The 14,558-nt window shown below is 39.6% G+C and overlaps 1 protein-coding gene across 3 annotated transcripts in view; it reads right to left on the minus strand.

Annotated features, from left to right (window-relative positions):
• Positions 1 to 14,558, minus strand: part of firrm (fignl1 interacting regulator of recombination and mitosis) — a 53,922-nt gene that overhangs the window by 13,401 nt on the left and 25,963 nt on the right. For all 3 annotated transcript variants that reach the window (XM_060830342.1, XM_060830341.1, XM_060830343.1), the window contains 6 exons: positions 13,107 to 13,189; positions 12,799 to 12,850; positions 10,826 to 10,915; positions 8,156 to 8,341; positions 6,232 to 6,354; positions 2,919 to 3,014 (listed from right to left, as the gene is read on the minus strand). In XM_060830342.1, the coding sequence (XP_060686325.1) occupies positions 2,919 to 3,014; positions 6,232 to 6,354; positions 8,156 to 8,341; positions 10,826 to 10,915; positions 12,799 to 12,850; positions 13,107 to 13,189 (630 nt within the window). The remainder of the gene's footprint in view (positions 1 to 2,918; positions 3,015 to 6,231; positions 6,355 to 8,155; positions 8,342 to 10,825; positions 10,916 to 12,798; positions 12,851 to 13,106; positions 13,190 to 14,558) is intronic.

Below are 14,558 nucleotides of genomic sequence, written 5' to 3' on the forward strand. Positions count from 1 at the left end.
TGGTCAAGAGAGATGGGGAGGCTGCGAGATGGGTGAATAAACTGACTAAATCACTGCATGGCAGTGTTCATGCTATTTTGGAGAATGCAGTTTTAGTCATTGTGGTTCCTTATGCTGACAACCAACGTAGGATTGGCATATACTGGAAGCTACATATATTGATACACAGGGCCCTATTCATGACAGACAGGATATTTACACTCATTGCCCCTGTTTCAGCATCAAAATGTTGACAGAAATTCTCCGATTCCTTTTCTAAGGGCAGTCCCTTAACCGATCAGAGTCAACCTGTCTGGCTAAAATTTAAACTAAACTGGCAGTTAGCTGGCAGTCATTATTAATTGGTGCATTTTCCATGGCAGTGATTCAACATATCAGACACTGCTTGCTTAGCAATCAGAACTCCTTATACAGTACAAATATTGTTTTGCCTTGATTTTGCCATTGTTAATTGACCTGATTAGTGCAAAATGAAAAGCTTAGTTGTGGTTTTTTTTTAAAGCAACAGGGACAAAAATCACAAAAAAGAAAATTCAAAGAATTGAGAGAAAACTAGCTTAAAGTCTTAAACACAGATTATAAATATTTGTCGGCACTCCTTAGAAAAATAAACTACTGATGTCAGTGTACCTCTCTTGGACAAGACAGTGGAATTATCAATAGAAAACACTGAGCTGGTGGAAACATCAAACAGTTTATTTTGTCTGTCTTCACTGTGACAATGTTGTCACTTGAAAAAAAACCAAGGACACATGGTTTTGTGAAGTGTAGGTCGTGCCTCACAAACCTTATTGAATTATTTGAGAAGGTGACCAAACAGGTGAATGAGGGTAAAGCGGTTGATGTGGAGTGTAAAGATTTCAGTAAGGCATTTGATAAGGTTCCCCATGGTAGGCTATTGCACAAAATACAGAGGCATGGGATTGAGGGTGATTTAGCGATTTGGATCAGAAATTAGTTAGCTGAAAGAAGACAGAGGGTGATGGTTGATCAGAAATATTCATCCTGGTGGGTTACCACAAGTATCTATTTTAGGTTCACTTTTATTTGTCATTTTTTATAAATGACCTGGATAAGGGCATAGAAGGATGGGTCAGTAAATTTGTGGATGACACTAAGGTCGGTAGAGTTGTGGATAGTGACGAAGGATGTTGTAGGTTACAGAGAGACATAGATAAGCTGCAGAGCTGAGCTGAGAGATAGCAAATGGAGTTTAATGCGGAGAAGTGTGAGGTGATTCACTTTGGAAGGAGTAACAGGAATGCATAGTAGTAATGGTAAGATTCTTGGCAGTGTAGATAAACAGAGAGATCTTGGTGTTAGCTTGTATTGGTAGAGGGGTTGAGTTTTGGAACCATGAGATCATGTTGCAGCAGTACAAAACTTTGGTGAGGCCATAGCTGGAGTATTGCACACAGTTCTGGTCACCGCATTATAGAAAGGATGTGTGGAAGCTTTGGAAAGGGTTCAGAGGAGATTTATTGGGATGTTACCTAATATGGAGGGAAGGTCTTATGAGGAAAGGCTGAGGGATTTGAGGCTGTTTTCATTAGAGAGAAGGAGGTTGAGAGGTGACTTAATTAAGGCATAAGATAATCAGAGGGTTAGATAGATTGGACAGTGAGAGCCTTTTTCCTCAGATGGTGATGGCTAGCATGAGGGGACACAGCTTTAAATTGAGAGATGATAGATATAGGACTGACGTCTGAGGCAGTTTCTTTACTCAGAAGTAGGGGGGTAGAATGCACTGCCTGCAACAGTAGTAGACTCGCCAACTTTAAGGGCATGTAAATGGTCATTGGTTAGACATATGGACGAGAATGGAATAGTGTAGGTTAAATGGGCTTCAGATTGGTTCCGCAGGTCAGCGCAACATTGAGGGCCGAAGGGCCTGAACTGCGCTGCAATGTTCTATATTCTATATAAAAATTGCTCTCCCTGTCCCACCTCACCTTGACCAGAACTCTACAATCAGGCATTTATGGCACTGTTCAAAATAATATCCTGTGCCATCATAACTTGTGGCCTTTATTCTGATAATATTCGTTTTTTCAGTCTTCTTAAACAACTCATCTCCATATTCCATCTTTCTGCTACAGTTCTCTTCTAGTTTTGCTTCTATCTGTTGCACGTTGTCAATACTTCACTTCCAATGCTTTCCTCTGGCTACCTTCTTCCACCTACTTCCATGGCCACATCCCCTTGACACCCTCACCCCGAATTCTTGACATGAGAGATCTTACCAACGTAATCAGCAGCATGGAGCCAGTCTCTCATATTTCTAATTAACACCACATACTTTATCATCTCCTCCTGAATCCATGGAAGTTCCGATCATTCCCAACATTAAGACGGGCTAAGCCCAAATACACTCCAACTTAAATGGAAAGAGTTTGTGTTTTCTTTGCTTCCTGCAAACTCTTATGAATCCCCAGGTCTGAAGGTGCAGTCAGCTCAAACCTTGAACTTCATTCAGATGTTGCTGAGGAGGTCAAACTCACTTTCATTTATTCATTTAAAATTATGTTTTCACCCATGCACTGAAACCCTAATTAATATTTCTGCAAGTTCTTATTGCTGGTTTTCCTATTTCCGTTCTTCCAAGTATTGAAAATGCTGTGGCCCACATTGCCATCCAGAGGCACGGATTGATTTAAAATGAGGTTTTGAGACGACACTCTCATCAAGAATTCCATAGGCTGAATTAATTTGTGATAATCAATCAAATTATCATTATCACCATCTTCAAAACCCCACAGCCTCAACCCCTGTTATTTACATGTTTTCCTTCACCTTTCTACGGCAACATGTAGGAACTATTATTTTTACAGTGTGCAGCCAGAATTAAAAATTCATATTGCAACAGTCCCATATTTGGTCAATAGAAAAATAACAAATCAACATGTCACCATCCTTACCTGAGCTATCAGTAATGGCCCTACTGCTCGAATCAACAGTGAAATGAGAGAAAGAAGCAGAGTGGTTGTCTGCTGAATACAACACTGGCTCAGGACCTGTTTGAAGAAAAGGAAAACTGTGTTCATATGGAAACAAAATAAGATTATCAACATTTTAAAAAGTAAATAACTTAATTCCTGTTCGATGCTCCTAACAAATGTTTGCTTTAGTTTGAGTGCTGATACAAAGATATTATTGGGGGATACCACAATTACTAAAGCACCAGGACATTTGGGAGAAACCCAGCAGTACATCAAAACCAAAAACTGAAACTGCTGAAAAACTCAGCAGGTCTTGCACCTGTGGACAAAAGACAGAGTTAATGTTTTGGGTCTACAGACCCTTCTTCAGAACGTTATCAAAAATATACTTAGGGAGAAGCTACAAGTACTGGTTTCCTTCCAAGAGGCTATATTGAAGCAGAAAAATATAATGGAGAAATAAGGAGAATCATTACAGATGAATGAAGGCAAAATATTGCAAATGTTGGAAATCTGCTACAAACAGAGAATGCTCAAGAAACTCAGTAGTTCTGGCAGTACTTGTGGAGAGAGCAGCGGAGTTAACATTTTGAGTTTGGTTGGACTCTTATTCAGAACTGAAAGGTGTTAGAAAATGTTTTCAATACATATTTTTGAGGCAGAGAACCAGTACATATAGTCAAAGAGTCATAGAGATGTACAGCACGGAAAAACAGACCCTTCGGTCCAACTCGCCCACGCCGACTAGATATCCCAACCTAATCTAGTCCCATTTGCCAGTACTTGGGCCATAAGCATCTCATCCACATCCCACACCTCCGCCCTCGAACCCCAGCCCTCCAACCTCAACAAGGACAGAACCCCCCGGTCCTCACCTTCCACCCCACCAACCTCCGCATAAATCACATCATCTGTCGACATTTCCGCCACCTACAAATGGACCCCACCACCAGAGATATATTTCCATCCACCCCATCTGCTTTCTGCAAAGACCGTTCCCTCCGCGACTACCTGGTCAGGTCCGCACCCCTAACAACCCACCCTCCCCTTCTGGCACCTTCCTCTGCCACCGCAGGAATTGCAAAACCTGCATTCACAACTCCCCTCTCATCTCTGTCCAAGGCTCCAAAGTAGTCTTCCACATTCAAAGTTTCACCTGCCCTTCCACACGTCAATTATTGTGTCTGTTGCTCCCTATGCGATCTCCTCTACAGTGGGGAGACTGGACGCCTTCTAGCAGAGCACATCAGAGAACATCTCCAGGACATCCCAGCAAACAACCCCACCGCCCCACAGCCGAACATTTCAAGTCTCCCTCCCACTCTGCCAAGGACATGCAGGTCCTGGGCCTCCTCCATTGCCACTCCCTCACCACCTGAAGCCTGGAGGAAGAACGCCTCATCTTCTGCCTTGGGACTGTTCAACCCCATGGCATCAATGTGGACATCACCAGGATCCTCATTCTCCACCCCCCACCTTACCGTAGTTCCAACCTTCCAGCTCAGCACCAGCCTCATGACCGGTCCCACCTGTCAACCTTCCTTCCCATCTAGAAACTCTATCACCTTTCCCCCACCTTCATCCACCTATTGCACTCTCAGCTACCTTCTCCCCAGCCCCACCCCCCCTCCCATTTATCTCTCCACCCTCGAGGCTCTCAGCCTCATTCCTGATGAAGGGCTTTTGCCTGAAACGTTGATTTTCCTGCTCCTCGGATGCTGCCTGACCTGCTGTGCTTTTCCAGTACCACTCTAACTTAAACTTGGCTCATATCCCTCCAATCCCTTCCTTTTCATATAGCCATCCAGATGCCTTTTAAATGTTGCAATTGTACCAGCCTCCACCACTTCCTCTGGCAGCTCATTCCATACACGCACCAACCTCTGCGTGAAAAAGTTGCACCTTAGGTCCCTTTTATATCTTTTCCCTCTCACCCTAAACCTATGCTCTCTATTTCTGGACTCCCCTACCACAGGGAAAAGACCTTGTCTGTTTATCCTATCTATGCACCTCATGATTTTATAAACCACTATGAGGCCACCCCTCAGTCTTCGACGCTCCAGGGGGGAAAACAGCCTGAGTCTATTCAGCCTCTCCCTATCACTCAAATCCTCCAACCCTCGCAACATCCTTGCAAATCTTTTATGAATGCTTTCAAGTTTCACAAAATCCTTAGGATAGGAAGGTGACCAGAATTGCATGCCATTCCAAAAGTTGCCTAACCAAATGTCCTGTAAAGCTGCAACATAACCTCCTAACTAAAGACTAAAAAGGTTGTTAATGGTGGAGTAAAAGAAAGAAGTGTAAAATAGGTGTAAATATAATTGTGAAAGGGAGGGAAAACGTCCTCTGTATGAACAGCAAAGTCAACAAGGCACAAACAGACAAGGGTATGGTTGGGAGTTGGAAGACAACATATTATAAGAAAAATAGATAACAGGCATAATGCAATCAACTTCTGAAGATTTAGAATTCAAATATCAAATCCTCAAAGCTGCAAAGTGCCGAAGCAGAAAATGTGGTATTGTTCCTCCAAATTGCTTTGTGTTTTGTGTAGAAAGTCTTATCATGTGAGCATGACAATTTACTGAAATGACAAGCAACTGGGAGGTCAGGATCATTCCTATGGACAGAGCAGAAGTGTTCTGTAAAGTAGTCACCCACTCTGCATCTGGTCTCACCAAAGTAATTAAGATCATGTTGTGAACAGTGAATGCAGTAGACTAGATTGAAAGAACTACAAGATTGTACGGCTTTGGACTGTATGGAGGGAGGAGGCGAATGGGCAAGTTGCGATTGTATGGTAAGGTGCCTTGGGGGAGTGAGAGAGCATTCGGAATGATGGATCAAGATGTCATGGAGAGAACAGTTGCAGCAAAATGCTGAAAGTGGAGGGGAGGAAAAGGTCTGTTTGGTGGTGGCATTCTGCTGGAGGTGATAAAAGTTACTGATGACACTTCTGTGGAGTAGAAAGATGTACTGTGTAAAAAGACAGGATATTTTAGTTATAACAAAGGAATCAAGAATTTCAATTTTATCATTACTGGTGGTATCTTAAAAAGTTTAATAGTACATGTACAGCCAGTTCAATTATTGTACTAAGCCATTCTAGCTGAATCAGGACTGGCTCGTATTATGGATCAGATAAATATACTACTATCGAAGATCATGCTGCTTAACAACAGTTGTATTTTCTGGTCACATGATCAAATGTGCAAGAAATGCAATATTCTACACATTTTAGCAATGTTTGTAGATGAAAACATCTGGTTCATTTTAACTGCCTGCTCACCTGTTCCACAGTGAGGACTGACCACATTGGACCAAGTACTTCTGTGATCGATAATTGCAACTCTGAATTCAAGGCTTCCCCATTGGCATGACACACAGCGACCATAGCAGCAAGTGCAACATTCTGACAAAACAGAAAACTGCTTATGACCAATGAATTGTTCATCATAATTAAGCAGACAAAATATCTGGCTGTTATTATTGGTTTACATTAAAATTAAAAAAAACTTCAGCAGTCACAGGCTAGTAAATTAAACAACATGATATGAAAAAATACAATTTCATTATGAGAAACAAACATTTCCAGAAGAGAGATGTGAATGCTGTTACGTTATGCTTTGGACTTTTGATTTGGATATTCTAAATTGGACTCTAGTTTCAATTGAATATTGTAATTTATCTTTTCAAAACGTTGCCTATAGTAGTACCATTAGTTCTGTTGGTTGATCCTCTGGTGAAGGTTTTGCAAAAAATATTCATTTGATTGTACAGAACTTGAATACTACTGAAAAGCGAGTTAAGTTGCTGATGCTTTACATCTTGCAATCATCAGGACAAAAAGGTATGAACATCAAATTTCAAATAATCAATTAATTTATATTCCTGATGAAAGAGGTTGATTGCTTGTTAGGTCAACACTGAACAGATAGGTTGATACCATGAAGAAAGCAGTGAAAAACTATAGGCTCCAGATTAATCAAAAAAAGGTGAAAAAGGTAACACGATTCATTTTTAAAAAGCACCATGCATTGAAATTGATTCTCTGCAAACTAATTGTGCCTTCCTCTAATTACTTGAGAGCTTGGGGGGATATTAGTTTCCTGTTATGGCAATGTCTCAGCTAGTCGTGAAGTAATATCTGTTCTGATTGTTTGAAATTTGACATCTTGCAATTACTTAGTCAAAAATAAGACGAAAAGCTTTGGCAACATGTTTTTCTTTTTAGTAGTAAATTAAAATTGAGAACACATGCATGTTCTGAAGAGGATTCACTGGACTTGAAACAATAACTCTATTTCCCTCTCCATTTATGTAACCAGACCTGCTGAGGTTTTCCAGCACAGTGTTTTTATTTCTGCTTTTTGTGGGACTGGAATGGGCAACCCCATTCCTAAAAGTGTGCTGTCTACTTTGGAAGAATATTAATGTGCACTAGGTACTACATTCTATGATTTATATTTTGGCAAAGTAAATTAACATCACTGAATCTGTGACAAAGTTGTAACGTATAACAACATCACTGATGCAGAACAAGGAAATCTATTTGTTGCATAGTGCTAATTACCTTTGAGGTTTGGCCAACAAGAGCGCATCTCAAGGGCTCCAGGGCTGTACCAGTTAAAGTTTGCTGATAGATAGAGGGGATACATTCATTTTGCACATTTCCCCAACCCGATAAGAATCTTGAGTTGGTGTGTGGGTGAGTGGCTGCTGAAATCAAAGTTTGTCATTTTTGTTTGTGTCAGGTAAATCCCAGTTTAAGCTGGCCAAAGTTGCAGCTCAAATGCAGAACTACATGTCCAATATAGGAGATGACGCTGGCTTGCCGGTTAGTTGTATTTTGCTTCAGCAAGTACATGGTGAACTACTCCAAAGATCCCACCCCTATCAAGTCCCTGCTCTGACCCCAAGTCCTGAGTCTGGCAGTAGGATCTTATAAGTTGAGATGGATCACTGGAGTGGAAACAGACTCCTCTATCTTGGTGGGGAGGGGAGAGGGTTTAAAGAGATAGTGGAACATAAGATTCATTCTGCTACTGGGGGGGGGGGGGGGAGCAAAGCCTGGAATAGACCATCTATACTCCTAAAAGTGCACTGTTTCAGGAAGATATTCTAAGAGTACTGCTTTCACCTTTGATGTAGAGCAAGGGAATCTATTGTTCTATCTTTGTTAATCTCAAATGAAATTAATCATTGTTTCTTACCACTTGTTCCAATTCTCCCAAGGTATGCTTGCTACTCTGCCACTTTAGGCACTGATCAACCGCTGTCCTGATGATGTCAAAAGTGACAGGTTTCTGAAGGTCAGCAGGGAGAGCTTTAACACTAACTTGCCGCCATAACAATAAGTTACTAGGGTCCTTAGGAGAAAATGTGTCTGTAAATAGAGCCTGTAAACAGAGTGAAATGAGATCGATGGCTCAAATGAAAGTGCATTACCACCAACCAGCAAGTATTTTAAGCTACTCCTCAGATATTACTGAGTTATGCATTAGTTGACAAGCGAAGGACAAAAAAAAATAACTTTGACCAACAATTTACGAACAAGTCTCAGCCTGGAAAGCAAGTTCTTAATTTAACATGCTAAAAGAGAACAGGAAAATATTAAACAGCTCATAAAAATGGAGTTTGCCTTTTGAATTCTGAAAGCTTTTCCTTTTCTTCATGCACCACTATCCTGAAACCTTCAAGCAGTAACTCTGTGATATCTATTTGTTGTTTATTGCTGTCCATTGCTCACGTTAGTAACTGATATGAGTAGAATGTTTGATCACAGAAAACATCTCAACCAATTATCATTCATTTAGGGTAAAGAAAAAAGCAGTTTAAAAATTCATTCATGGAACATGACTATCATTTGATAAGGCTAGTATTTATTCAATCGATAATTGCCTTATTAAGACTGTAGTGACTATTTTCTGTACTTTGTTAGACTCCCTGTAAATTAAAAGCAGAATGTGGTAGAAACTAAGTGGATCTGGCAGCATCTGGGGAAACAGAGAAACAAAGTCAATGGTTTAATTTAGTGAATAACTTTTCTTTAGAACCAAAAGCTATGTAATGTAAACACAGTACACCCACAGTGTTGCTAAAGGAGTCCCAAGATTTTGACCCATCAATAGCGATATACTTGCAGATCAGGATGTTCTGTGACTTGGAGGAGAATGTGTTCTTATGTGTTTGTTGTTCCTGTTCTGCTAGATCATGAAGGTTATGGCTTTGGACACTACTGCCAAAAGTGCATTAGTGAGGTGCTGTATTGCACTGTGTAGGACATTAATTTCTTTTATCACAAGTGCACCGTGGAAACAATGTTTGAAATGGCAAATGTAGAAAAAAAGTGTAGGCTACATTCTTTAGGGACGGGTTGCCTCTCTGTAGATGAGAACATTTCTAGGATTTCATCAGAAAAACAAGTACCTCATTATTTGTGAGAAAATACACTTCTAGATCAGAATCTAAAGACGTTTGTGCATATCCCTGTGATTTGTACATTGGTGGACAGTTGGGTTGGATGGGAAAATGAAAGTTATTGACATCTTTGCTAACTCATTTACATGTAGCTGCAGAGAGAGTTTTTGGTTCTTCACCCTACTAACGGAATTGATGCTGGCGTGCTTCAAAGTAGAACTCTAAAACTTGCTTAACTCGTTAAAACCTCTTGATCGCACATGTGCAATTACTTATTTGCAACCCTCCCAAATGTAGAACTTACAGGCTAGAGTCATAATTTTATGTTCCTATTTACTTTATACTACAGGTTGGCACTGCTCTAAGTACTGTCCTACAGTCAGAATCTGGCCGTTCCACTAGCAGACACTATGGTTACTTCACAGTTGTGTAGTAAAACCGGTAGAACTTTTCTGTACAACAATAACCCATTAAACTGTAATTTACTCATACAATTTCATTGTCTCAAACAGATTCATACACACTAACCTCATTCACTTTCTGTCACCCATACTAACACACTCTCTCACACTCAAAGGGGAAAGAGCCATTTTCAACCAGGCTGCAATGGGGACTGGACCTCAGGTGGAAGACAGGGCAAAGGAGTCATTTGTAACCATGTTGAACTCACAATCATAACAGACTCAAGCAGCCTGTCAACCATACCATCTTTCATGCTCACTCACTCCCCTCATATCCTTGTCTCACACCTTCTATCACATATTCACCAATTCACTCTCTCCCTCCACCACATATGTTTACACTCTCTCATCCTCTCTCTTTGACATACACTATCCATTTATTCACATTCTTCCTCTCTCACTCTCGGTCACAAATACTCACTCTTAGTCTCCCTCTTTCTCTGTCTCACACATGCAGGGGGAAAGAGCCATTATCAGCCAAGCTACAGTGAAGAGTGAACCTTAAGGACAAGGCAGGGTGAAAGAAGCCATGCCCATGTTAAGCTCACCTGTTAGAAAAGTCTTCAGTAATTTTTGACAGAACCATCCACAACTCAAAGCAGATAATATAGAAAGAACTTCACAGATTGTGGAACTTCCTAATGGTCTAATCTTTGCAATTGTTCACAATAAAAACACTCATTAGGTTGTTTGGCCTGTCAATGGGGGTGTTCTGCAGCAGATTGGCAGTTCTGGGTACTGGCCATCCCTGTGATGGAGTATTCAGCAGTGCCACTCTGGCATGCAATCTCTCTCCACCATCATCCTCATCATTATAGGTTGGAAGTCATGACCCACAGTTTGGGAAGTCCTGCATTGAACTATTTAATTCTAAGCTGAGTACTTTACTGATAGCATTATATCAGTTCAAAGCTCATCTCAATTTGTCAGCAAGATCCACTGAGATAAATGCATCTGCCAAAATCCACTATTATTTCCAGCCCTGCCCTCTTAAAGACTAACCTGGTGGTTTGCTGCCATGAGAAAAAACATACGACGGAGCAGTAAGGATAGATGGGACAGCTGGTAACACTCTCCAGAACAAGATTTTACCTGAAATTTAAAGTATGATACAACATCAGTAAATTACAAAATGCACAAAACTAGGATATGGTTCTTCTAAAGTAAAGACTTACTTGCTATTTACAATACAGATGAAACAGAACCACACATTTTTTGCAAAACATAAATACAGCATAGATGCAGCTGTTATATAACCTCAAACAACCTTAAACTTTCTCTTTATGTGTCTGGATCTGTAGTATAAATCTGTCCATAATACACTTAATTCATAACAGTGGATTAAATTAATATAAAAGAAAACTCATTATCTTTGGAAGGTAAAAACTGATGGATCTTTAATCAATGATAACTTTAGCAAACATCTAGGTAAAAAGAAAATCGAAACAAGTATAGATTAGATTCCCTACAGTGTGAAAACAGGCCCTTTTGCCCAACAAGTCCACACTGACCCTCTGAAGAGTAACCCACCCAGACCCATTTCCCTCTGGCTAATGCACCCAACACTATGAGCAGTTTAACATGGCCACTTCACTTGACCTGCACATCTTTGGACAGTGGGATGAAATCAGAGCACCTGGAGGAAACCTACGCAGACACAGGGATAATGTGCAAACTCAACACAGACTGTCGCCCGAGGCTGGAATTAAACCCAGGTCCCTGGCACTGTGAGGTAGCAGTGCTAACCACTGAGCTACGTGCCACTCAAACATGAATTTCAAAAGGACCAATTGACAAAGTTTGATAAGATGAGGAAATGCACTATACACAGCCTTTAGAAAAGTCCTTGTCATTTGAAGTTGCTGGGGAAGAATAAAGGATGTGAAATTAGGAGAGCAACACATGAATTAAAAATTTGGTTTGAAAATTGGAGAAAACTAAGTATCAATTAAATGCCAAATAGTTGGAAGTGACTTATTGTATTCCACCTATCACTTCTGTATCTATAATAGATTTGAATATTAGCCTAATTGCTAACATTTTACCATCTCATGTTTTATTAAGATCTGTATGGATTTTTTGTTTTACAATGAAACAGACGAAATTTAAAGTTTGAATGTGAGGATGTATTTTGGCTAAAAATAAACAGCTGTCATGGTACTGAATGAAGATAGGCCTGATGCTATAAATGGAGATATAGATTCACAGATTTTTAAAAACAACACATCAGGTGACAAGTTAACATGAAATCTTAAAGAAGACTTCAGATAAACTATCATGGACAGTAATATGTTTCAAATGCACAAGGGATACATGCACATTCAGTAGAGTGGTGCCTGGTATGAGGAAATGTACATACAAATAAAGTGCGAAAAATAAATCTGTTGTTCATTAAAATACCAGATTATGAGTGAAGTATTAAATGTACTTAAAATCCTGAAAGGATGGCCCAGAGTAGCTATAAGTAGTTCATTTTCAATAGCTGCCGAGTCACAAATGGAAGGTCTTAGCTTATACTTTAGTTTTTACATTTTTAGAACAGAGGGCAGGAAAAAACTTATTTTATATTGAACATTATGAAACTATAAAATTCCTATCCAAGATTAGTAATTCATGCAGAAATAGTCAACATGCAAAATTAGTTTTGAAAGTGCGATGTGGAAAAAGAGGTTGAAGAAATATTGAAACAGGGTAGGTAAATGGGATTAGAATTATTTGGTCACTTAACAATATAGAAATTGGTCGATGATAAAGATCAAGGCCCATCATTTTTACCACGTCAGTAATGCATGCTATAACAATTATGGAGTTGTTGACTAATAAGGAGCAATTATTTTCAAAAGCCTAGAAACGAGGCAAGGCAGTTTTTAAATAAATCAGATCTTCATTTGGATGGTTTGGCACCTTCAATTTTCGTTGTCTCCCTACAAACTGTAATGACAGACATGGCTACATTTAAACATGATTTTGCTTACCAACTGGGCTATGAGAGACACATGATGGGCACAAAGTTCAGCACTTCCATAACTGCAAATGAAAACATAATATAAGATACTTCAATATAGGATATGACTATCAAAAAATAAGCCTAATCATTCAGCTTTCAATGTATGAATTTACATCCCCCAAAATAGTTGTATAACACTATTCACAATGTACATTAACTCATTGAATTTAAACCCATGTCAGCATTTTTAAAATATTTATTTGTCACTATCAAAAAGGTATAGGCTAAAAGACTTATGCAGATCACACATTATATTTAATTTTGCTCAATACCTACCGTGCAAGAAAACACCATGCATCTGCAGCCAGTAATGCAGTTAACATATGAGGATTGAGTACAGCATCCAATAAAGCATACTCCTGTCATAAACAGCACAGATTTGAAATAAAAATGATATAAATTTAAATTGAAGCTACTAATTATGGTGTACTGAAATATTTAACTACAAAGATATTTTCTATAATAATAACTATTCTCAATACTTCAAAATCAGGTTAAATTGGTTTGTCACAGCATGAACATGCAGTTATTTGTATGCTGTTGTACAACTGTAAATTTACTATCTCAAATTTTGCAGGTGTGAAGAGCAAGAAGAAAAATATTTTAAACAAAGGAATACAAAACCAGTAGGATTCAAGACTGTCTGAAAAATCACCAGATAAAAGATTGTAAGAGATTGTACCAAAAAACACCTAGGTCCAGATGTTCTGATGGCAAGATAATTGTTGCAAGAGCATGGACAACCGTGCATTTTGAGACCATTCAGAAGTCCTGATGCAGCTGACCTTTTGGGTATTATCCTTGATGCTAAAGCCTTTCATGGGAAGGTACCTGCCACCTGGAAGCCTTCAAAAATGTTCCCAGCTCTGAGCCAGAATCAGAGACACCAAAGGATTCTAACTGATTTAGTTCAAATGTTATGCAAGAAAAGTTAGAGGAACTAAAAACTGCTTGGACTCCGCGCTATTAAAGTGGCCTAGTCCCTGACTCACCACTAACCAGCACCCCCAAATCCCTATTCGTTTGCTCCATCCCCTAACATGTCTGTGACTCTCCCACACCCCACCAAGCCTCATTTAGAACGAAAAAATCTTAAGTCCAGACCAAAAACCCTTCAGACTTCCCAAGGTCCAACACTGTCCAACAAATTCTCCATAACAATCCCCAAAATAACCCACCCCAATTAGGTCAACTCATCAGTCAACTTCCATCCAACATCCCCCCCACCCCACTCAACTTGCAGCACTTATCTACTTACCTGGCAGGCTACACTCACACTCAGGTGGCATCACAGCCCTTCACTCAGCTGGCATTATCAGCCCTTTTACTTAGCTTACACAACACCTTTCCTTAATGGATGTGAAGTTGATGTTAGCACCTATGAATCAGAATTACTGCAGAAATTTTCAATGCTGATAAACATCACTGCTGGCTAGATGGAAACTCTGATAACTCAACCAAAGACTTCTGTATTTTTGAATCTGATCTTACCATCAAGACTAAAGACATAAATGAATACTGAAATTCATATTAACCACCATGCTAATGATTTCTGATATGCTTTGTAAATGATGGTACTACGCTACCATATATAGCAGCAGCTAGTGGAAATACACTCTCATCTTCATTTTGTAATGGATCTTGTGAATAATTTTTAATACTTTCTTTTCGCAAAAGGAGAATACAAGGAAAGAAAATCTTCAAAATAGCTCAAAGAATGGAATGCTT

The sequence above is a fragment of the Hemiscyllium ocellatum genome, chromosome 9 (assembly GCF_020745735.1).
Source record: "Hemiscyllium ocellatum isolate sHemOce1 chromosome 9, sHemOce1.pat.X.cur, whole genome shotgun sequence".
Taxonomy (NCBI): domain Eukaryota; kingdom Metazoa; phylum Chordata; class Chondrichthyes; order Orectolobiformes; family Hemiscylliidae; genus Hemiscyllium; species Hemiscyllium ocellatum.